Source organism: Onychostoma macrolepis, chromosome 25, assembly GCF_012432095.1.
Source record: "Onychostoma macrolepis isolate SWU-2019 chromosome 25, ASM1243209v1, whole genome shotgun sequence".
In the NCBI taxonomy this organism is placed as follows: domain Eukaryota; kingdom Metazoa; phylum Chordata; class Actinopteri; order Cypriniformes; family Cyprinidae; genus Onychostoma; species Onychostoma macrolepis.
This window is the reverse complement of record NC_081179.1, coordinates 3,249,182-3,275,533: the sequence shown is the minus strand read 5'-3', so window position 1 is coordinate 3,275,533 and position 26,352 is coordinate 3,249,182. Positions and strand designations below refer to the sequence as shown.

Here is a 26,352-nt window from a genome sequence, read left to right as displayed (position 1 = left end):
TCAAGATACAAATTTTGTCTTTGAATAGAAAGTTCAAAAGAGCAGCATTTATTTGAAATATAAATCTTTTGTAACATTCTAAATGTCTTCACTGTCACTTTTCATCAATTTATTACATCTTTGCTGAATAAAAGTATCCATTACTTAAAAAAAAAATCTTACTGACCCCAAACTTTTGAATGGCAGTGCACAAATGAAAAGACTCATCTTTATGTCTAGAAAGTGTTCTAGAAAGAATATGGTCTCTCTTTAAAGTAGTATGAATGTCATCAAAGCGTGTCTAGAGCCGACATTTAGGTCAGTAACATGTATTGAAAAGTCACTGTAAGTGAAGCTGTCAGAATACTGTAGATGTTTTTCTCTGGTGCCCCCTACGATAGACATCGGCATGTTTAATATCCTGCAGATGATACACAGACCGCAGGCACACATCCAGCGCTTCAGAATGACTTCATTTAACAGGACAGCAATGTTTTGTTTGAGTGACACTGGTAATGAACCTCTGCGCTTTGCATGTTTAAACAAATTCTTGATCAGATGTTACAGTTCTTTAAATGTCAAAACATAAAAATCTTTTTTTAGTGGACAGACTAAATAGAATCACACCGTTTTAGGTTAAAAATGTAGTTTTTTTAATATATTTTTCATGCACATTTGATAAGATTTGTTGTTGAAAAAGTCTATGTTCACCAAGGCACCAGAAATACAGTAAAATTGTGAAATATTATTATGATTTAAAACACCTGTTTTCTGTTGTAATATATATTCAAATGTAATTTATTGCTGTGATGCAAAGCTGAACTTTCAGCATCATTCCTCCAGTCTTCAGTGTCACATGATCCTTCAGAAATTCTAATATGCTGATTTGCTGCTCAAGAAATATTTCTGATTATTGTTAGTGTATTGTCATTTCTGCTGCTTCATATTTAAATTTTAAATTTTAATTTTAATATTATTATTTTTATTATTTTATTTTTATACTTTCTTCCTTATACTTTTCTATATTTATATTTTAATATTTTTTTATTACATTTCTGGAAGAAGTAAGTGTACTACTTTTAGGATGCATTAAATTGATCAGAAGTAACAGACACATTTATAATGTTATGAAAGATTTCTATTTCAGATAAATGCTAACGTTTTGAACTTTCTATTCATCAAAGAATCCTGAAGAAAATGTATCACTGTTTCCACAAAAATATGAAACAGCACAACATTGTGTATTAGTAAATGTGAGCATTAAATCTTATCAATGCAGGTTATTCTGAAGAAAATATGTTTGCATTCAAAATCTTAAAATCTTAACTTTTGACCTCTATTTTTGTATTGTTGAATATCCTGTTTTGCTCAGAAATTTGTCTGATTATCAAATGTTATTATTAGTCAAATGAGTTATAAATGCTGTTTCATGTTGAGTTTTATCTGCAGACATTCTTTTTGGAACATGTTCATAGATATTAAAACGGTGAATGTTATAAGTTGGCAGTATTTTTGTTTGCCTTAATCCTTCTAGAAATCTGTGGTGACTATGACTCTGCTCTTATTAAACAGACTTTTCCTCAAGGAATGATTATAAATAACTTTGCGTCAAGCAGAAAAATCACCTCCCTCCCCAGTAGTCATATAAAAACTGGTTTGAAATCCAGTTCTTGAGTGCGATTCTTTCTGAATGAGTATAAAGGTTCATCTAGAGGATGGTTCTGGAAGCGACAGCACCTGGCAGCTTCCAGGAACAAGCAGACCGAGTTTAATCATTTATGGGAAGATTCATTTGATGTGAATGTGTCTTGGCTGAGCTCTCCAGGAGTGTGTGTATGTGTGTGTGTGTGTGTGTGTGTTTGTACACACGTAAGATTGTTAAAATGTCTCCTCCGCTCAGATAAATGTGTAACAAACAGAAGCTCACAGAATCTGGACATGTTCAAAATGCTGGAACCCTTCATTCTAGAGCATTTAGAACTCTGAATTGCATTATAGAACCCTCAGATTCAATCTAGAACTGTCTACTTTAAATAAATAACTGATCTGTTCTAGAATTCCAAAATTAGAATCTTAGGGTGAATCCCATTTCTCTGTCTTACCCCTTCCCCTTCCCCTTCCCCTTCCCCTTCCCCTACCCCTTCGTCTTACCCCTAGCCCTTGTCCCTCGAAACCAAGTGGTAAGCGCTAGAGGTGAAAACATACCCCTATGAAATGAGACACCACTTGGTTATGGTTACGTCATTATACACCGTCGCTAGCTGGCTGCTACGTCACCAGAGCCGACAAGTGTTGATCACAAACTTTGGATCGTTTTACAAACTTGTTAAAACTGTAGACATGCATGGAGTCCATTCAAGGCTAGTCTGCGGGACTGTTGTGCAAATCAGCAATGTAACGTTAGCGTAGCAAACTAGCGATTTTTTAAAACGTTTCAATTAAGAACATGGTTGCAAATATATATGTACAGGACTGTCTAGAGCACAAAACAAGACTGTCGTAATTTTTAAATAAATTATTTAAGCCGAAAATACTTACATTTATGGGACTCTCTGGATGATCTGGCCGCCATTGTTGCCGGTTGCGCAGTGTGTTCTGGGTACCCCTTGGTTTCAAGTAAGCTTGCGAAAATGCTTGGTTTTAAGGGGTATCTACCACTTCCCCTTAGCCCTACCCCTCAAACAAAACGAGAATTGGGATAGCCCTTACTCTCACGTGAACACGCAAAACTAAGGGGAAGGGGTAAGACAGAGAAATGGGATTCACCCTTAATCTTAATTCTCACGCATTCATTCCAGAACAAGAATTCCAAGGTCTTTTCTAGAACCCAGAGCTTCAGTGTAGCAGTGTCGCCTGCAATGTACACACTGTGCGTACCATGAGTGCTCAGACTGATCTGAAATTTGCCCCACAAACATTTCAGCAGTAAATTATAGGCCAGTGTGTCCCGTATTTCTGTCGACTGAACCAGCCATGCCATTAATAATGTATCAGTCTTTTGCATGCCAAAGTCAATTTCTGCTTATAAACATTACCTCAAATAGAAAGAGAAAATCGTGCTACACGCACTTTCATGAGACCAGGTTAGACTACAACAATTAATTTGTAGCCTGTTTTACAAATGGAAATACAATGTTTTACATTCAAGCTACCCGTAAAATTTATAGTGAAAAGTTTTTTTAAATCATCTGGAATGCAATAAAGTAATTTTTTATGCTGTTTTTAAAGCATTTGCTGCATGGATTAAAAAAATAGGCTTATAAATAATTCACATATCAGACAAAATTGCGTTGCAGAAAAGCCTTTACATTTTAAAGAATTCAGTGCAGAGCAACATAAAAATCTGAAAAAATATCATCGGGCCTGTTGTAGGCTTTTCTTTATTTTTAAATGACTCGCCATGTCCTCATTGGACGTGCCTTTAGAGAGAAATGCATCTTTACGGATTACATAATGAAAGAGTTTTTGTTTTCGATTTGAATTATTTAGTTTTAAAGTAGTAATTTAAGCTTTCTATAGATATATTTATCATATTTGTGACTCAATTCGTTGAGTTTCGGTCTGGCAAACGCATCCTCTGTTTTCCTATTTATTTTATAAAAGCACAATGTTTATACGCTTTACAGTTCCAAATGATGTATTACTCTTACCTTTATGAGCAAAAATAACGGCGTATTTTAAGTTGTTTCCACTATCAAGAAAAAAATGCAAGTGACCGCTCTGGCGCCTCCATGTCCTGCAAAGTGTGCTTCAGCTTCCACTCTTCACACAAACTATTAGATATGCACCTAGCACACATTTATATAGTTCAAACATTTAAACTAACATTGTGATATGCTTGAACTGTTTATATCTATAGATTTTATTTTAGGCAAGTCATGATGATTTGAGAAGGCTAAATTGATCAAACATAGGCTATGATCAGCTCACTGTCTGCCGCTGGTCGCTTGGTCGTTACTTAAAAAAACAAACAAAAAAAAAGCGTACATTTAACGAACAAAAAGTGCTCCAGACGTTTTTATAAATTAACTTTATAAAAAACAAAACCAAATATAATCACTTTACCATTACATACCCCCCCACCCCCAAAAAAGATATGTTTATATGTTTATATAGATTTTATTTAATTTTATTTATTTTTTTCAAAATTAGAAATAAAGAGTCCTGAACGTTTTGTTCTAGAATCATTTGCTTCTTTCTTGTAACTCTCAAATTCAGTCCAGATCCCTGAATTCTGTTTCAGATCTCTAACAGCTGATGTTTTACTTTAGAATCTTTTTAGCAGTTTTCATTCTAGAACCGGTTGTGTCACATCAGCATGTTGTAAAACAAATTCAGATTCAGTTTTTGGCACAGTTACAGTAAATGTTAAGATGAATTTTCATACCTTGAGCCCTGCGTTGTTAACATGCTTGTGTGTGTAGTACTGCCCTGCTCAGCTGTGTGTGTGTGTGTGGGGGGGGGGGTTTAATACTGCCCTGCTTAAGCCCAAACACTCAGCTCTGTGTGTGTGTGTGTGTGTGTGTGTGTGTGTGTGTAAATGTGCTGTGGACACTTCATTAAGTCTGCACACGTGTCGAGGGAGAAACTCTGTTCATGTAACTGTTTGTCTCTCTCTTCTCTTTTGCTTTTTTCATTGACAGGGCTTTTGAATTTAATTGAGAATACCTTTTAAATTCCTATTGATTTTCCAAAATTTCAATTTGGATTTGAAGTAGTGAACATGATGCGGAATTGTAGTATAGTATTTTAGGAGTCACACTCCTTCACTCCCCTTCTCTGTCCTCCTCCTCTCTCATCCATCCATCAGCTCTTGTCGTCTGCTTGAGTAGTTTAATGACCCTATTAGAGTGTCTCTCTCTCTCTCTCTGCTGGTTTCTGTCCGTTCCTCCTTCACACAACCCTCAATCAGCTCATTAACACAGAACATCTACTCTAATTTAATTACACTCTTGTTTTCTTCTGCTGTTGCATTTGTTGCATACCCCCTTATTTTACCTATTTGTTTTTCATTTTGTTTTGCCCATTTTTCCTTTCACACCAGTACTATTATAGTTGTTATTAATATATTAAATTAGTTTTTATTTTGATATTTTTGTTGATATAGTTTTTTATTAATTTTTATTTCAGTTTAAATTTTAGCTATTTTAGTACATCAAGTTAAATGAAAATGAGACTTGCAACTTGCTGAAAAAAAAAATATATATATATATATATATATATATTTGTTGCTTATCCCATTATTTGTTTACCTATTTGTTACGTTTTTCCATTCATGCCAGTGTAATTTTAAATACTATTGAATTTGTTATAAATTTTTTAATTCGTTTTTATTTTGATATTTTCTGTTTTAATTTTAGTAAAAAAAATATTTTTCAGCTTTTGTTTTTTTAACGTCTAGTTATTTTTTGTTTCAGTTTCATTTTTTTAGCTATTTTAGTGCATCAAGTTAAATAAATGAAAGTGAGAAATGTTGCCTTGACAACTAGTTGAAATAAAATTATAAATAATTTGTTCAGTTATTTCTACGTCATTTCTATTTTTAAGTTTATTTGAAGTAGCACATTTTTTTTTAAATGATTTTAGTTGTAGTTAACTATAATAACGCTGATTCACTGACACACACACACTTGCTCTCCATCTGTTATGACAATCAGATAATGTTTGCATTTCCATTGAATGCTAGCATACTATTTACTGAATACGGCACTAAATACTGTATTATATACTCTACTTTTTATGTGTCGCTTAAAATGCATAAAATATTTTATGTAGTAGAACACAGACAGACTTTGAGTTTTCACAAACACTTTGTGTTTGAATCAGGTTTTGTGTCTCAGATGAGGGTCAGGGTCGCTCCGAGACGGCGTGAGCAACTCAGAGAGACTCCATCATTTCAAGATAACCAGAAGAGATGCTGCTCTCCCTTTATCTGTTTTAGCTTGGAAGAAGTGCAGGATTTACGTTCACACACACTCAGATTCAGACGCAGGCGTCTCCCAGGCTGGGGTCGTGGAGGATCCTAAAGAGGCCGTTTGCTCAAATTTATTCGCGTTGCCCGTGAAAAACACAGAGATCATCTTTCTCTTTTTTTCCCCTCTTGAACTCTCTCTGCCCAGTCACCCGATCTGTAAAAACAAAACATAAGTGAATAATAACCATGAGCTCTTACTGAACGCTATATCATCGCGGGCTGGTAAACGCAGTGACCTCAGTTTTCAGAAATATTACCCTGCGAATGCATCTGTGGCTCTGGAACAGCTGTGCCCAGATCAGCTTAAAATATCCCAACAACACACTCTCACAGGGAAAGCATGCTGTAGAGATGATCCTGAGTTCCATTATAGATCACTGAGGTTAACTTTAGAATTATGTTTAGAAAAATGCTAAATTTCATTCTGGAACGCTGACATTCAATCTAGAAGTCATTTTAGTTAAAAACACAATTTTAGAACTCGATATTGTATGTTATTTGCAAAGTCAAATGTCTTGTTTTAAATGGTGGGTTTTGTGTTATTATATAGGGTTGTGTACAAAAGCTTTACGTTTACGTTAGCATGAGTACTGTTAACGTGTTGCACTTGTTTATTTTTTATAAGAAATTCATTATTTTATTCAGCAAAGATGCAATAAATTGATCAAAAGTGAAGGTAAAGACATATTATTAATAATATTTGTATTATTTGTTCAAATTTTGTTTATAAAAATTCTAAATTTAATTCTGGAACTTTGACATTCAATTCTAGAAGTTGTTTTATTTAAAAATGGAATTTTAGAACTTGCTTTTTTGTTACAATTTTGAAAGACATGATTAATATTAATATCACATTTCAAATAAATGCTGTTCTTTTGAACTTTCTATTAATCAAAGAATCTTGAAAAATAAAATGTATCACAGTTTCGACAAAAATATGAAGCAGCGCAACTGTTTTTAACATAAATATTAATAATAAATGTTTCTTGAGCTGCAAATTAGCATATCAGAATGATTTCTGAAGGATCATGTGACACTGAAGACTGGAGGAATGATGCTGAAAATTCACAGGAAAATCACAGGAATAAATTACATCTTAAAATTAGTGCTGTCAAATGATTAATCGCGATTAATCGCATCCAAAATAAAAGTTTTTGTTTACATAATATATGTGTGTGTACTGTGTATATTTATTATATATATATATATATATATATATATATATATATATATAAATACCCACACATGCACGTATATATTTATGTTACGTTTATATATATAATATATTTATATATGATATAATTTATATGATTATAAATATATGCATGTAAATATTTTCAAAATATGTGCTGTATGTGTGTGTCTTTATATATACATAGTAAATATGCACAGTACACACATGTAAACAAAAACATTTATTTTGGATGCGACAGCACTACTTAAAATATATTAAAATAGTAAACAGTTGCTTTAAATTGTAATATCATTTCACAATTTTACTGTTTTTACTGTATTTTTACTTGATCAAATAAATGCAGCCTTGCTGAGCAGAAACCAAACTTTTGAATGCTAGTGTATGTCATTTATAAATTCTGTCGTAGTAAGTATTAAAAATATCTCACCATATCAATGTTCAAGCTACTTTTCTGTATTCTTCAAAACACATAACCCAATTTTTAATATAGAATTGCTTATATATAGATAGAAGCCTCCAGAATTCTGTTAAAACCTCCACAGAGAGGATTTTTGGCTGTGCATTAATAGACATGCAGACAGTAATGCTTTTATTGTGAGATTGGGTCGATCCTAACACACAGTTCAACCTTCAAATCACATCCAAAAGCTCATTATGATGTGAGTTTTCATGATCAGACACAGTAACTCTTGTTGTTTTAGTCTCTGTGTTTTGGAGTGTGAATCAGTAGCTGATGGTTTTCTGCGTCCTGCAGGGTTGTGTTGTTTCAGCAGTCACTGACCGTCACACCGCCACAAATATCATGTTTTATGACAAATGACCTCTCACACGCAGCTTTTGTACTGCCTGCATTGTTTTCAGACGTGAGCATGTGCACATAAACTGTGTGTTGTTTGTTGTGTATGATGAACTGTAACGGCCAAATATACTGTATGTGGGCTGTTGAGTGAAACCGGAGCGCTTTGTGTTCACTAACCACTTTATAAGTGAAGCGCAGCGCCAACCTCTAATACAGTCTGAGTTCAGTTAGAGGTTTCATTCTTGCTAAGCGCTTATAACCCCTGATAACTGAGCGCGTGTCATCCAGAGGCTGACAGAAACTAGATGCGAGAGGTGCAAGACTGTTAGGGACGTCATGAACAGATTTAATGGAGATGCAACACAGGATCACCAATGACGTGAGGCACGTTATTTAAAGGGATAGTTCACCCAAATATGAAAATTACCCCATGATTTACTCACCTTCAAGCCATCCTAGCTGTATATGACTTTCTTCTTTCAGACGAATGCAATCAGAGTTATATTTAAAAATGTCCTGGCTTGTCCAAGCTTTACAGTGTTGAGATTTTGAAGTCCAATAAAGTGCGTCCATCCATCATAAAAAGTGGTCCACACGGTTCCAGGTGGTGAATAAAGGCCTTCTGAAGCAAATCGATGTGTTTGTTTTAGAAAAATATCCATATTTAAGGATGGCTTTAGGATGAGTAAATCATGGGGTAATTTTCATTTTTGGGTAAACTATACCTTTAAGGGAACATTTAAGAACATTTTAATTACTTTTAATTTATGTCTGTTTAAATTGTAAATATATGTGTAATGTTTGATTTGTATACTATATATGTAGTATACGTGTGTGTGTGTGTGTGTATGCTATTATGTGTTTATTTATTTACATATTTAACAATTTTACTTTTTATTTAATGAACCATGGTGTCACGGGTTGTAGGAGTCAGGGAAACGAGGAGACGAGGAATACTTTAAACAACACAGTCTTTAATGATCAACATACGTAGGGGTCACAGGAAAACAGGAATAACGTTTAACAGCCGACCTGAAGACAGGGAAACACAGGGCTTATAAACAGAAGGAAATCAAACGAGGAGAACTGAAACAGGTGGGAAACAATCAAACACGGCTGAAGACTAATGAACTCATAATGACACTAAACAAGGACAGGAACAGGAACAAACCAAATATGGGCACGAGAGGAGGGGAAACACAAGACACAGGAAGACAGGACTGACACATGGTTGAAGAATATTATATATATATATATATATATTAGTGGTGGGCCGTTATCGGCGTTAACGTGCTGCGTTAACGTGAGACTCTTATCGGGCGATAAAAAAAATATCGCCGTTAATCTATTCTCAAAGTTGGGTTGGGAGCTGGGTCTATACTACGCAAGCTATGATGACTTTCACCTGATATTTTAGCGCGGATGTATACCTAGCCGAATTGCACTGTAGGGGGCGAGAACGAGTCTTCGAACCTGTGTGTATGCGTGCTAACATGGATGCAGCTATGAAGCCGCCGGGTTTGCTTCAGGGAAAATTTATTTTTAAGAAGCTTCCCAATGGAAATCGGCAAGTCATTTCTGTCTCTACGTTACATGGTCGCGCTCTCTGTATCGCGCGCACAGTGGAGTTCCGCCCCGGTGCGCACGCACAACCTGATATTGCCAAGTGCAACGTGTTCCTGGGTCAACATATTTTGTTGACCCTGGAACAACATTTTAATCCAAAAATATAATCTTAACCATATTCCTACACCTAAACCTAACCTTACCCATGAGTAATCCCTAAAATCTGAGGAACTGATAGATGAATTACACTGATGTACAGGCACCAACCACTGATTATAATCCTAAACTTCACAAAAATTATAAACTGGTTCTTGAAATCTGATTGGTTAATCACAATGTTGTTCCAGGGTCAACAAAGATGTTGACCCAGGAACACGTTGCACTTGGCAATATCAGGTTTGGCGGTGCGCACACACACAAACGTGGCGCACACACAAGTGAGCACACTCCCACTCCTATTTGTAAATATTAAGCCGCAAAACGCCTATTTAAATATGACTTCTGTGTGTCTCTGTGTTAATGTATGGCACAGACGCACGGGTTTGTTCACTACTCATACAGAAGACCGCGTGACGCTTGCGGCGATATTAACGCGTCTGTCGTCTCACTAAATGAGGACATAAATACATGAACAACATCTCCAGAACTGCTCTGAGTCACTTCATGAGCATTCGAGCGTTCATTTGAGAAAACTATCCTCACGGCAACCCGTCAAAATAAAAGTTCGGTTTCACTTGAAGACATTGGGCAGAATGTAATAGGCTACTACTACTAAAACTATTAAAACCTTATCTTTAAGGAATAATCATACAATGTCTTCAATGTTATTATCAATATTAAATTCTTGATGACTGCTAGTTGTTTACTACTAGTAGTGAACTTATTCTGATCTACTTGGCAGAATTCAAATGAGCCATTTTAATCTAGATTAATCTAGATTAATTCCAAGATTACAGTGAGATTAATCTAGATTAAAAAATTAATCTATGCCCACCACAAATATATATATATATATATATATATATATATATATATATATATATATATATATATATATATATTTATTTATTTATTTATTTATTTATTTATTTTTTTTATTTATAAATTTCTTTCTTTATTCTGTATATATATATCTATCTGTATAAATAACTATATATATATATAGTTATTTAATTATTTACATATTAATAATATTTATAATTTTATAAATATGATGCATTGTATACATTTATATTTACATTATATTTACAGATTATTAGAATTTTTATAAATGTATTATTTTAAATTATTTATTATATATTATATGTATTTATGCATGTTTGAAATTATTTATCATATATTTTATATTTATCATATATTCTAAATGTATTATATATATGTGCGTGTGTTTGCATTTTATTTAATAAGTTAACTTTTAGTTTATGGCACATGGTGGATTGTATATATAACTCGATATAATCATTTTAATTTTACATTTGATTTCATTATTTGTTTTTATAGATTTTTTGGATATTTTGTGTGGCTTTATGACACAGTTAAAACCCTTTTGGAACTATTGTTTAATCGATTCAACATATCGGGGGGAAAACAGGCATGATTAGTCAAAGTTAATAATGCAGTTATTTGTTTAAGCATGCATAATTCCTCTTCCTCTCATTCCACTTCAAATTCCAGCTCCTGTCAAACCAATTCAGTTCAAATTCACACTCATGAATTAAAGTGGAGCTAGTTCTTGAATCTTATTCAAGTGTGTGTGTGTGTGTGTGTGTGTGTGTGTGCTGAGGGAGGAGAAGCTCTCTCTGTCAACACTTCTGCTTCTCTTTCTCTTTCCTTTCCTCGTTTTTCTCTTCTCCCATTTGCCAAAAGCGATCCGCGCCAGGCCGTCCTCCCTTTCCCTGTTTCCTCTGGCTTTTCCTTGTGTCTCACACACACTGAAAACACATCAGTCTTCCAGTAACAAGCACACACACACTGTTCTCAGGTGTCTTGCATTCCCTGACCGCCTGTCCTTGAAACACACGGTTGGTTCTCTTCAGGGAGCCAGTCGGGAGAGACCGGCCTTTAACCGAACAAAAGCTGCGACCGCAAGAGAAAGAAGTTATTAGGAGGAGGAGGCGTTTTACATCTTTGCCCCCGTGTAGCAAAGAGTGGCTAGTTTACAGGGACAAAAAGCTGAAAGAATAACTTCTTATAGAGGGGGAACTAGTTTTATAATCTGCTGGTCTGAATGGAGAGATTGTAGTTTGAGGTCAAAGTGCCGCAGCGGGGGCCGAATCAAAGAGCTAAACAAGGCTGAACTGTCCCTCGGTCCACAGCACTCTCATATGCTGTTATTAACTCTGAGTATGAATCACAAGATGCTTTAAAGGGATAGTTCACCTAAAATGAATGTTTACTCACCCTCATCTATTTCTATACCTGCAGATTTTCTTGTTTAGTAAAAGAATGTTTGCAGTGCTGTTTACCATACAGTAGCAATGCGAAAAGGATGGGGGGAAAAAGACCCGGAATATAGAGCAAAAATGACATGAACCACTTTTATTAAACTGTTATGATACTTTTTGGCCTTTTTTTGACTTTGTGCTTTAGTGTTTCTTAAAAGACATAACTCACAAGTCAATATGACATGAGTAAATGGTGACATTTTATTTTTAGGTGAAGTAAGCCCTCAATAGGCCACAATAACAACCTCTTTCTTGAACACGTCTAATCCAGCTAAACAGGCCGCAGTGGTATCAAAACATTAGAAACCTGCACCCATTTCATTGTATCCCAGAAGTAACTTTATCTGCACGTTTTCTCCCTTGTTTCTTTTTTTCTCCATCTGTGTGAACTGGGCCAGCGGTTCATTCTTTATAACTGACTGTCATCCGAGCTCGAGGTGACATACCACGTATATAGTCAGAGTTTATATTGACTATCAGCCGGTCAGATTGCATGTTATTGCATAACTTGGCTTCTGTTACTGTGTGTGTAATGCAGTAATCACTTTCGAGGTTTAAACCCTGACGGCTGTCAAACACACCTTGTGTTTTCGGCTCTTTGAAAAGCTTTGTTGCTGATTGCGTGATTATTTATGCCTCACAGGGGTTGCAACCACTTCCTCTTCCTGTCAGAGAGAACGGACACTTGCTAGAAATCACCGCTCTCGACCGGTAATTCATTAATGATCCAGCTGCCCTCCGGAATATCTTTTCTTCTTTTATCTTATTTCTGGAGACAGATTCAAACAAATCCAGTTAAATAAATAAAGCTTGTGACTGTATACATGTTCCTGCCATACAGTCACTGCTGTGGAGCTATAACTAAAACTAATGCTCAGCAAGACTGCATTTATTGGATCATAAATACAGTAAAAGCAGTAATATTGTGAAATATTATTACAATTTGAAATAAATGTTTGCTATTTGAATATATTTTAAGATGTAATTTATTCTTGTGATGAAAAGCTGAATTTTCAGTGTCACATGATCCTTCGGAAATCATTCTAATTTGCTGATTTGCTGCTCAAGAAACATGTCTGATTATTATCAATGTTGAAAACAGTTGTGCTGCTTCATATTTTTGTGGAAACTGTGATACATTTTATTTTTCAGGGTTCTGTAATGAATAGAAAGTTTAAAAGAACAACATTGATTTAAAATATAAATATTTTGTAACATTATAAATGTCTTTACTGTCGCTTTTGATTAATGCATCTTTGCTGAAAACAAGCATTAATTTCAAAATTAAATCTAAATATTTTATGTTAAATGGTTTTTATATTTTCTGTTTTAATTTTATTTAAAGTTTTAGTGATTTTGGTCATTTTTATTTTTTTTTAAGATGTCTATATAGTTTTTATTATTTTTATTTCAGTGTTTATTTTATTTCAGTTTTATTTTAGTGTTATTTTAGCATCGAGATACTATTATAGTTTTTATTAATATTTTAGTTTTAGTAATTGTGTTGTGTGTGTCATTTTTAGTATAGTTTTTTTTTTAAATGTCTACACAGTTTTTATTCATTTCTATTTTAATTCTAGTATTAGTTGTTTAGTCAAGTTGAACTAAATTAAAATTTTGCCTTGGCAACTAGCTGAAATAAGTTTTGTTGTTGTATTAATATGAATAATATTATTATTTTATCATTAATATTATTCATAGTAATAAATAGCCACTTTAAATAACAAGTATCTTGTTGCATGCTTGTAATTTTTAGGATGAACAGAGTTTTCTAGAGTTTTTCCTTTCTGATGTGGAATCAGATCACAGTCGAGTTGGCTTTCAGTTCAGCACGACCTCGAGTGAATCCAGCATGCGCTGAAATGAGCTGTGCAGGAGAAAGACAGAGACATACACTCGGGGTTACAGGGAGAGATAGGAAAGGAAGGAGGAAAAAAGAAAAAGAGACAAAACTCTGGCACACACCAGCGTTTGGCTCCTTCCACACAGTCTGAGTCAGCAGTTTCTCCTTACGAAACGCAGCCAAACGGCTCTCTTCTCCGCCAGATCAGCTGCTAATGGCGCTACTGGAGCCGCCGTTCTTTAACTCGCCATAATGTTTATCATCTATGTACTGAACACCACCATTCAGTGAAATATGATTTAATATGCATCCATGCATAATGTAAAACACATCACATCATGCTTCCCGTGTCGAGCCATTTTGCTGATCTCGTCAAGAGCAAAATATCAGGGTTTCCTTAAGCTGAATCAGTGTAGTTTGCTGTTTTAAGTCAGTAGCCTGTAGTTTTTTTGGTAACACTTTACAATAAGGTTCATTAGTTTAGTAAACATGAACTAAGAATGAACAATACTTCTACAGCGTTTATTAATCTTAGTTCATGTTAATTTCAGCATTTACTAATGCATTATTAAAATCACAAGTATTGTTTGTTAACATTAGTTAATGCACTGTGAACTAACATGAATAAACAATGAACAACTGTATTTTCATTAACTAACATTAACAAAGATTAATAAATAGTGTAATAAATGCATTGTTCATTGTTTGTTCATGTTAGTTAATACATTAACTAATGTTAACAAATGACACCTTATTGTAAAGCGTTACTGTTTTTTTATATGTCTGTGTAGTTTTTATTATTTTTATTTCATTTTTAGTTATTTTAGTGTTTTTTAAGCATCATTGAGATACTTTTATAGTTGTTATTAATATTTAAAATTAGTTTGTATTTTTATATTTTCTGTCTTAATTTTAGTTTCTGTTTTAGTCATTTTGTTTGTATTTTAATTTTAGTATTAGTTATTTAATACATCAAGTGAAACTAAATTAAAATGAGAAATGTTGCCTTGGCAACTAGCTGAAATAAGTTTTGTTGTATTTTATTTAATTTCAACTGGAGACATTTTTTAATGGTTTTGATTTGTTTCATTTTTAGTTAACTACAGTAACACTGATTTTAGTACAGTAAGTTAAATTAAAAATGTAAATTAAAATGTTGCTAAAATAAAACAGGTTTATGGTTTTTATATTTTATTTTTTTATAACATTTTTTTTTTTTTTTTTTTGGAATTACTTAACTATAATAACCCAGATTTGAAATAGACTGACAGCTCTAAACTAAAATGTTCAGTCCTCATTGAGAGCAAGAAAATCACAGCCAATCAGAACATACTTGAGGTTTAATATGCAGCATTGTGGACCAATGAGATTTTACTGTGGGCGGGGATAAACGGTTTTGGGTCAAAAAAAAAAAATGTTCCATGCCAATAGATGATTTTTAATTTAATTTTTTGGCAATAGATGCATGCTTTTTTTTTTTTATAATGAATATACATCTTTGCTGTAAAATATTTCATAGACTAAATTTTGCTGTCACGTAGAATAAAACTTGGAAACACATAGTTATATGTGATTTGTGAGTGAATTGTTTGTGTGAGTCACTTCTTTTCTAAGAATTGGTTCTGCATTTGGCAGACACTTTTATCCAAAGCAACTTACAGTGAATTATATATAAGGAATCGAACCCAAGCATTGGTGTTTCTAGTGTCATTGTTTTACTCTTTTAGCTACAAGAATGCTAATTTGAGCAACATGAAACTGTAAACAACTAGAGAGGTCATGGAAAAGTTATGGTGATTCACTGGTAAAAAGAAAAGAAAAAAAGAAAAAGATTTGGAAACTTTGAAGAAGAACATGTTTTAAGCACAAACACTGCAGGACGAGTTTGAGGTTTGGTCACGTCAGCAACTATGAAAACTAGTATTCTTGACGCTTGCCAATAGTTAGTTGTGTTGCTCAGTAATCGTGTGAAATTTTTTGCATGTGTAGAATTGAATGTGAACATGTGTGCAGCTTGTTGCGAGGCGTGTGTTATCCTGCATGTGTCCGTGTGCCGCTATAATGCGAGGAGGCAGTTTCGTGATTAAACAGCATGTGTTTCATGTTTTGAGGGCATGTGTTTTCTTTCCCAATCATGTTGGGATCTGAGACGCTCACGCACACACACACACACACATGCATGGATGTTTGCATATTGTTCACATGCATTTCCTGCGAGAGGGGAGGACGGCGGGCGTTTGAAGGGGCTTTGATCTGCATGCTTTACGGTGTGTGTCAGCGCTGGGACTGCTGGGAGCTTTTGTCCGGCTGTCCCCACCACTAATTAAGACATCGTCTGTGTTTGCGGACAGGGACGGAGCGCCGGAGGCCGCGGCAGAGGGAAGTGATTTGTGTTTTGTAGATCAGTGACAGCAAAGAGAGCTTTATCACGACAGACTCAAGCTGAGAGGAATCAACACGTCGGCCTCTTTTGTTGGACACTCGGGGAACGGCTTTACAGATGTCACAGAGTGTGTGTGACGGGCCCAAGCCCTTTCAAGTCAACATACAAATCTAATTATATATATGTAAAACAAAAAAGTATTCAAATTTCAAATACAATATATTACTTATTTATTATTGTTATTTATATTGTGTATATAGTATTTATATATATATATATATATATATATATATATATATATATATATATTATTCTATTTTCATGTGTATATATATATATACATATATATATATATATATACACACACACACACACAATGTATATTATTGTTTATTTATATATGTCTCTTATTTATATTACAATTCCTATTTTCATATTATATACAGATTTTATTACATTTATTTTAAAGATTTGTTATATTTATTAAAATTATTTATCAGGAGGAAGTGACACTCTCGATATAAATATATACATTTTTGTATGTACATATTTAGCTATTTTTAATGTAATGTAATGTAATATTATGTTACTATATTATGTTATACATATATATATATATATATATATATATATATATATATCCCTCCTCCTGATAAATAAATTATATATACAGTATATATATATATATGTATATTTATTTATTTAATTTGCTATTTGTAATGTTTAATTTTAACATTTCTATTTTCATATTCATACACAGCTATATATACACATTAATTATATTTATTTATTCATCAGGAGGAAGTGACACCCTCTTTATATATGTAATATAATTATAGAATTATATATGTGATAATATATACTATATATATTATAACTAGCCATTTATAATATTTATAAGACATAATATTGTGCATTTACTTAAAATACTTGTGTATTTTTATTTATTTTTTATTATTTTACTCTTCTTGTTTTCCTATTATATACAATGCATGTATGTATATGTCACATAACAGAAGTCGGATGGGTTCGGATGACGTCTCATGACATGTTTGTGACGCATGTCTTTGTTTGGTTGTTATCTGGAGGAAGTGACACCCTCTTTTGAACGTTTTCTCCACTCAGCGCCGTGTGTGTTTGTCCTGTAGTGTAGTCTGTTCTCTGTCTGAAGTATGTGTGCTGGAATGTAAAGCAATTTAAGTGGCCAACGCACACTGATCAGCCCACTTAACACACACCCGGCCACGACCCACACACACACGCCACACTCAGCATCACTTAACACACACCCTTAAAGAGACAGTACACCCCAAAATAAATGCTGTCATCATTTCCTCAGCCCAAACCTGTATGACTTTCTTCTATGTGTGAATCCCAAATGCTTATAAGATGAAAACGAAACTCTGGTCTGGAACGATATAAATGTGTGAGTGAATGATGTCAGAATTTCTCTCTATGGATGAGCTGTTCCTTTAAGATGCTCTCGTTAGACTGTGTTGTGGATTTACTTGAACTTTGATGTCAAAGGTCATCATCGGGGTCACTGATAACAGGCCAGACGAGCTCTTTAGTTGAGCTGACTCGACTCCAGACGTGTTTTTGAGATGCTTGTCTGCACAAGGTCAAGGTTTTTATCTAGTCTTGAGTGGCAGAAATGAGCTTTGTTTTTCCACTAGGGCCTGTTTAGAGTGAACGCAGCCTGACATGACTGCTGCTGCTGCGTGGATTTCTGGGTAGAAACTTTGGCAGGGTAGCATAACGCTGGAAATAACAGGGTGTTTGGGCCAAAAAAACCCAAGTGCCCTCCCTTAGAGAGTATCTGTATATGTGTGTGTGTGTGTGTGTGTGTGTGTGTGTGCGTCTGTTGTCGCCAGGTTTTACTGCCACGTACACACACACACATTTACAGCGGGCCTGCTCTGTGTTTTCTGATGCTGTGTGTTTGTTTATTTTGTTTTCCATAGACTTTCCCACGCACACAGATCTGCCGTCAAGGTCATCAGACGGATGCAGTACTTTGTGGCTCGACGGAAATTTCAGGTACTTTTATTTTGTATGTCAGAATCAAGTGATCAAGTGCAATTTCATATTGGACCACAAAACCAGTCTTAAGGGTCAATTTTTCAAAATTGAGATTTATACATCATGATTTATACAAGATTTATACATCTGAATAAATAAGCTTTCCATTGATGTATGGTTAGTCAGACAAAAATCTGGAATCTGAGGGTGCAAAAAAATCTAAATATTGAGAAAATCGCCTTTAAATTTGTCCAAATTAAGTTCTTAGCAATGCATATTACTAATCAAAAATGAAGTTTTGATATATTTCTGGTAAGAAATTTACTAAATATCTTCATGGAACATGATCTTTACATAAGATCCTAAAAATTTTAATTTTGACCATACAATGTATTTTTGGCTATTGCTACAAATATACCCCAGCGACTTAAGGCTGGTTTTGTGGTCCAGGGTCACACACATACACACACACACACACATATATATATATATATATATATACATATATATATATATATATATATATATATATATATATGCAGTCATGGCCAAAAGTATTGGCACCCTTGGTAAATATAATCAAAGAAGGCTGTGAAAATGAATCTGCATTGTTATTCCTTTTAATCTTTTATTTTAAAAATTCACAAAAATCTAACCTTTCATTGGAGAATAAGAATTTTAAATGGGGGGAAATATCATTATGAAATAAATGTTTTTTCTCTAATACACATTGGCCACAATTAACGGCACCCTTTTATTCAATACTTTTTGAAACCTCCATTTGCTGGTTTAACAGCTCTAGCTTTTCTCCTATGATGCCTGATGAGGTCAGAGAACACCTGACAAGAGATCAGAGACCATTCCTTCATCCAGAATCACTCCAGACCCTTTAGATTCCCAGCTCCATGTTGCTGCTTCTCTTCAGTTCACTCATTTTCTACAGGGTTCAGGTCAGAGGACTGGAATGGCCAGCAGAAGCTTGGTTTTGTGCTCAGTGACCCATTTTGTGTTGATTTTGAGGTTTGTGTTTGGATTATTGTATGGTTGGAAGATCCAAACATGGCCCATTATACGATTTCTAACAGAGTCAGTCACTTATTGATTTTTTATCTGTTGGTATTTGATAGAATCCATGATGCCATGCGTCTAAACAAGATGTCCAGGACCTCCAGCAGAAATATAGGCCCACAACATCAAAAATACAGCAGTATATTTCATTGTACACATGGGGTACTTTTTATCCCTGTGTTCACCAAACCCATCTTGAGTGTTTGCTGCTAAAAAGCTCATGTTTTAGTTTCATCTGACCATAGAAGCCAGTCCCATTTGAAGCTCCAGTCGTGTCTGATAACTGAATATGCTGGAGTTTGTTTTTGGATGAGCGAGGAGACTTTTTCTTGAAACCCTCCCAAACAACATGTGCTGATGTAGCTGCTGTTTGACTTTTTTTCTTTTTTTTTTTTGTTGAGGTTTTCTGACCTATTTGTTGACCTATTTTCTGCAATTCTCCAGCTGTGGTCCTTTGAGAGTCTTTAGCTAACTCTCCTTCTCACTGTGCATTAGGACAATAGACACATGTCCTCTTTCAGGCAGTTTCGTAACATTTTATGTTGATTGGAAATTCTTAATTATTGCCCTGATGGTGGAAATGGGAATTTTCACTGCTCTAGCTCTTTTCTTAAAGCCACTTCACTAATTTGCGAAGCTCAATTATCTTTTTCTGCACATCAGAACTATATTCTTTGGTTTAACTCATTGTGATGGATGAATAAGGGAATTAGGCCTTTGTTTTCCCTCCTATTTATATTTCTGTGAAACAGGAAGCCATGGCTGGATAATTTCATGTTCATAATCACCCTGGAGTGCTCAAAATTGTGAATATGAATGGGAATATACTTCAGAGATATTTTACTTATAAGAATTTCTAGGGGTACCAATAATTGTGTCCGACGTGTGTTTGAGAAAAACATTAATTTCCTAATGAGATTTTCTCCCATTTTTAATTGTTTTAGTTCAATGAAAGGTTAGATTTTTGTCATTTTTTTAAATAAAAGATCAAAAGAATTAATAATGCAGGTTTATTATCAGAGCCTTCTTTGATCATATTTACCAAGGGTGCCAATACTTTTGGCCATGAGTGTATATATATATATATATATATATTAGTGCTGTCAATCGATTAAAAAAACAACAACTAATTAATCGCACATTTTTTCTGAGATTAATTGCGATTAATCCCACCTAACATTAAAGTTTTAAAATATACTTTTATATTGCAATAATTTCTCATTAAATCTTCAAATTAATGTACAAACAACATAAAGACCGTATATTTGTAATATTTGTTTAATGGAATCTTTTTTTTATGACTGAAGGCCAGTATCACTGATACCAATACTACTGATGTCTCTATAAAATAGTTTTTCCCTAATATTTTACCATTGACTATAGCCATTCAACATTACAGTATAATTGAGAGCTATCAATTTTAACATTTACTAGACTTTTAAAAACTAGCTTCTAATTTAAGTGAACTTAAAACAAACTTCACATAAACCCATTATAATAAATGTCATATTTAAGCCTACCTGTGCCATTCAGCAGAAATATAAAGAAATTGAAATGGAAGTTATCACACACTAAATTCTAAATTAAATATACATGAATCCTTACAGCTATATAAACATTTTTTGATTTCCTCTTCTTTTCTTTTTTTGTTCTTGACGAACAGACATCACAGCAGCTGGGTTATTAGGTTGTTTTGGCTGCTATTTCTTTAAGAGCTGCCGCTGCTGAACATGACGCGGATATGACACGCATCGTATTTTCTCACAGTTCTCTTTACCTTTTGTTTTTTTGTTTTGTTTTGTTTTATTTATTTATATAGCAAATTTAACACAACTTGCGGTTGACCAAAGTGCTTTACATAGCATAGTAAACAACAGAACAACAGAAATAGATTATAAAATAATAATTAAAAATCACAATAAATAAACACAAAAACATTTAATTGACTCGCTACAAATCGATCAAGGAGGTGAGATTTAAGCATAGCCTTAAAAATAGGAAATGAAGAAGCTGTTCGGATGGCAAGCGGGAGATTGTTCCAACGTGTTGGGCCAACAACTGCAAAAGCTCGATCGCCATGGTGCTTTAGTTTGGCCCTAGGGATTAATAAAATTCCTAGAAATCTGGATCTGAACGGCCTCACTGATTAGTGTGTTTGCAACTCAGTGAGATAGGTTAGTGCAAGGTTATGAAGTGCTTTAAAAACCAATGTTAAAATTTTGCATTCCACTCTAAGTTTAACAGGGAACCACTGTAATGTGCTCAGAATAGGAGTGATGTGCTGAAATTTCCACGTGCCAGTCAAAAGCCTGGTCGCTGCATTTTGAACCAATTGCAGTTGCTCCATGGAAGACTGATTTATCCCATAGTACAGCAAATTGCAATAGTCTAATCTAGATGTAACAAATGCATGAATTATTTTTTCGAATGACTGTGTTGAAAGGAGATTTTTAACTTTAGCCAGATGGCGAAGATGAAAAAAAAACATGACCTAACCGCATTGTTTATCTGTTTATCAAACTTTAGACTGGAGTCAAGTAAAACACCCAGGTTCTTTACACAAGGAGTAATCCACAGGGCAAAATAACCAAGATCAAGATTATAAGCATTAAAAGACAGGTTTTACCTTCATTAATTGTCAAGAAATTACTCATAAGCCATGATTTAAGTTCTTGAATACATGCACATAACTTTGCTAATGCATTTTTATCACCAGGTTTAAAAGAAAGATACAACTGTGTATCATCGGCATATAAATGGAAAGAAATACCATATTTCTTAAAAATAGGACCCAGCGGTAGCATATAGATCATAAATAGAGTTGGGGCAAGAATGGAACCCTGGGGAACTCCACAAGTCAGAGGAGCACTGGAAGATGTCGTATATTGTTCTGTACATACAGAAAATTTTGGAACCAATTCAATACAGTACCTCGAGGGCTGGGGAGTAACGAAATACATGTAACGGCGTTACGTATTTTATATACAAAATATGAGTAATTGTATTTTGTTATAATTACATTTTAAATAGGTGGTAATCAAATTACAGTTACATCCGAAAAGTATTTTAGATTACAAGTGATTACTTTGAATTTTAATGTAATTTCTTAATTTAATATTTATGTAAACAGTTTGGGGATTTTAACCAATAAGGCAACTGATTCTCCATTGAAAAAAAAAAAAAAAAACTGCGTGCAGCAGCCTGTTCATTTAGCAACTCGTAGTGAGAGTGCATACGCTCATCATCACGACACAAAATTGGACAACACAACAGAAAGCCGTTCGCATAATGCATTTCTCTCGTGGAAATACAAAGACTATTATATAAATCTGAAAATGGTAATGTAACATCTCAGTGCAGTGCAATGCCTACCTGCAACAAAACTTCTATCAGCATCGGAGGATGCAACGTCTAATCTGAAAAAGCATCTTGAGGGAAGTTGTTTTTCTATTTTCTCATATTTTGAGTGTTGAGTCATTACGTTTAATATTTCTAAGAATTTAATTGAAAAATTACACAGAATTCTCCTAGATTTCACACTTTGCATTCAGTTAACAGATCCATACGAATCATGCATGAAATAAAAGTTTATAAAGTCAAACAATAGCTTTGTGTGTCTTTATTCATTCGAAATGTTCTAGAATAGATCATCTTTGTGTTACATAGCTTAAGTATTTCAAAGTATTATAAAGTTTTAGATTAAGTTACTAAACCTGAGTAATCTAACGAAATACATTGCTGATTACTTTTTAAAGCATGTATTTTGTAATCTGTAGTGAAATACATTTTAAAAGTAACCTTCCCAGCCCTGAGTACCTCTCAGACCAACACAGTTTTTTAAACGAGAGAGTAATACATTGTTATCAACCAAATCAAAAGCTGAGCTGAGGCCTAGTAAAACCAAAGCAACGGCATTTCCAGCATCTGTAGACATTAAATTATCATTATAAACTTTTAAGAGGGCTGTTTCTGTGCTATGTAATTTCCTGAAACCAGATTGAAAAATTTCATAGATTTGGTTAGATCTTAAAAAAACTCTCCAAAATTTTGGACATAAAACGTCAATTGGAAACAGGTCTAAAATTAGAAAAAATTAATGTGTCTGAATTTGGCTTTTTTAAAATTGGCATTATTAAAGCGCATTTCAGACTATCAGGGACTATTCCGGTGCTCAGACTCAGATTAACAAAATTTAACACATCAGAAGCAACAATGTTTACAACCTGCTTTACAAATCGAGCTGGCATAACATCATACGGGCACACAGTGGGTCTCAACTGCTCAATGACATCTTTACAGGCAGAAAAAGTCACAGGTTGAAAATTGGACCATGTCTCAGAGCTCCATGGTCTCTCAATGGTATCAGAGACAGATTGCAAAACTTGAGGTCTCAGACTATCTACCTTCTCCACAAAGAATGTCAAAAAGTTACGAGCACATCAGTAAAAACATCTACTGCTGGGTTGAGGACATAATCAATTGTGGAGAAAATAGTTCTTGGACAATGGGAGTTGTCGTTAATAATTTCAGACAAATACTTAGATTTTGCTGACTTCACAGCTTTCTGAAAAACAGAAAGAGAGTCCCTCATAAGATCATAGGAAATCTGCAATTTATCCTTAAACCATTTTCATTCATATCTCCTGCATATTTGTCGGAGCCAAAGAATCGAGTCATTAAACCATGGTTCAGATTTTTTGTGGGGGCGCTTTGCCTTCATTGATGCAACTGAATTTAAAATGTTCAAACACTTATCATTAAACGAACAGAGATACTAATCAACATTTGGATTCCAAGGCGATGCATCCGTGAGGTCCATAGGATGAAATGATGTATACGCTGAAGCAAACTCCTCCACTGCGTTAGCTGTAAATTAGCGAGTCCATCGGGTTTGCATAGCAGTGCTGACGGGTCACCAGGGAAGGGAAGCGGTAAAAGAAATGCATTTGTGGTCTGAGAAACCTGTATCGGTGATTTGAATGTCCAATATAGAAAAACCATGAGTGAAGACCAAATCCAAGGTATGACCGTGAGTGTGCATGGGTCCCTGTACCCATTGTATAAAATTTAATGAATCCATAAGATTACAGAAGTCCCTGGGAAGCGTCTTATTTGGGCAACCGATGTGAATATTAAACCCAATAGTAGGATCATTTCGAACTTTGTTACAACACCACCCAGAAACTCAGCAAACTCGTTTAAGAAAGTACTGTTGGGCTGTGGATGCCTGTATATTATCACAAACGTTACGGGGTCGGCAGCTACTTCAAATTGAAACATTTGAAGCTCGAAGCTGTTATACGCCTCCGATGAGATAATTCTGCCTTTGAAAGTTTCTTTAAAAACTGTTGCTATTCCCCCTCCGCGACCCGATATCCTCGGGGTGTTAAAAAAGGAGCAATCCACAGGGACATGTTCATTAAACGGGTTTAAATCACAGTCTTTAATCTAAGTTTCAGTCATAAAAAGAATGTCCAAGTTAATATGAGTAAAAAATTACATAGAATGAAGGTCTACTTTAACAGCGACCGAACATTGAGCAGAGACATCCTGAAAAGCATTGATATACCAGCCGATTTACTTCCCCGGTTTAAAGAACTGGAAAAGGAGTACTGGGAAAAGGAGTACTGTATAGGCCTCTCGGCATCCTCGAGAACAACAGGACGAATCCATCGGTAAGAGACCTCCTGTGCTCGGATGTGCCACACCAATCGACAGCCACGAAAGCCCATTTCAGCTTTCAATCTAATGGCAACACCGAAGAGTAACACAAGGTCACCGCTGCAGGTTATCAGAAATGTCCCACAGGAATGTTGGAAAATGCAAACAGGAGACATCTGATGCAATGTAATCCCCACCCAGAACTGCATTTCCAATCTCTATGAACGATTTACGGTCATAAATAAATTGTTCAGCACCATCCCAGGCTAAAACTAAAACTATTTAAAAATGACCAAAGTACTAGGAACAAAAGACGGCGTGCCAAACACAACAGCGCCATCTTGCCAAAAATGCTTTTCTGACTCACTTCAGGTCTTAAAGTCTCAATAATGAACTGACGAGTTGAATCAGGTGTGTTAGATGAGGGAGACAGTGCTGGGCTGCTCCAGGACAGTTTTGCAAACCATTTCAGAGACATGTTCTTAAATGTGACTCATACAAAATATATTACATGCATGCACAGTTTTATGGCAGCTTTAATCGCCTTTTTGGTAACTTCATGACTTAACTGGCCACGACATTGCATGCACGTAGGTTATTTCGTGCTTTGACATGAAATGATACTACTGAAGGCTACAGCGCACGCCTGTCTTTGTGAGTGCAATTGAAGAGCATGCACTGCGAGAACAGTACAGTTTACACGCTCGTTTGACTCGCGCCTGGCGCTGAGGTGAAGTTGGAAACGTCTCTCATTTGATGTGATCGTAAAGACTGAATAAATGCACTTCTTGTCAAGAGAAAAGTGACAGAAACAGCAGTTGTGAGTGGAGTGGCAAACCCTGGTGGAGTCGCTTTAAATATTTTTAAAGCGTTAAACTGTAAAAATGAATCGCCTGTGTTGACGCGCTAATTTTGACAGCACTAATATATATGTATATATATATATATATATATATATATATATATATATATGTGTGTGTGTGTGTGTGTGTGTGTATATAAATGTATATGTATTGTTATTATTCCTATTTTCCTGTTATTTACAACTATATATAGAGATATATATTATGTATTTTACGATATATATTGAATATATAAATATATATGTATACTGTATATATATGTGTGTGTGTGTGTGTATGTATATTAATATATATTAATATAAAAATACTTACATATACATAGGTAATTTTATATTATTATTTCATATTTATTTTTCAATTTTCTATATAAATATTAATGTTACTAATATTACTTTTAATATATTATTAGAATAATAATAGTAATAATAATTTGTGTAATATATTATTGTGTATTTATATGTATTTTTTATTTTTCAATTGAATTATTTTACTATTCCTATTACCTTTTTCTTATTATATTATTTTCACCACACCATACACACATACATGAAACGA

At 34.4% G+C, this 26,352-nt stretch overlaps 1 protein-coding gene across 4 annotated transcripts in view; it reads left to right on the top strand.

Moving 5' to 3' along the window:
• The window catches only part of kcnq1.2 (potassium voltage-gated channel, KQT-like subfamily, member 1.2), a 195,723-nt gene that overhangs the window by 108,211 nt on the left and 61,160 nt on the right, over window positions 1-26,352 (top strand). For all 4 annotated transcript variants that reach the window (XM_058767316.1, XM_058767317.1, XM_058767314.1 and 1 more), the window contains one exon: window positions 18,148-18,223. In XM_058767316.1, the coding sequence (XP_058623299.1) occupies window positions 18,148-18,223 (76 nt within the window). The remainder of the gene's footprint in view (window positions 1-18,147; window positions 18,224-26,352) is intronic.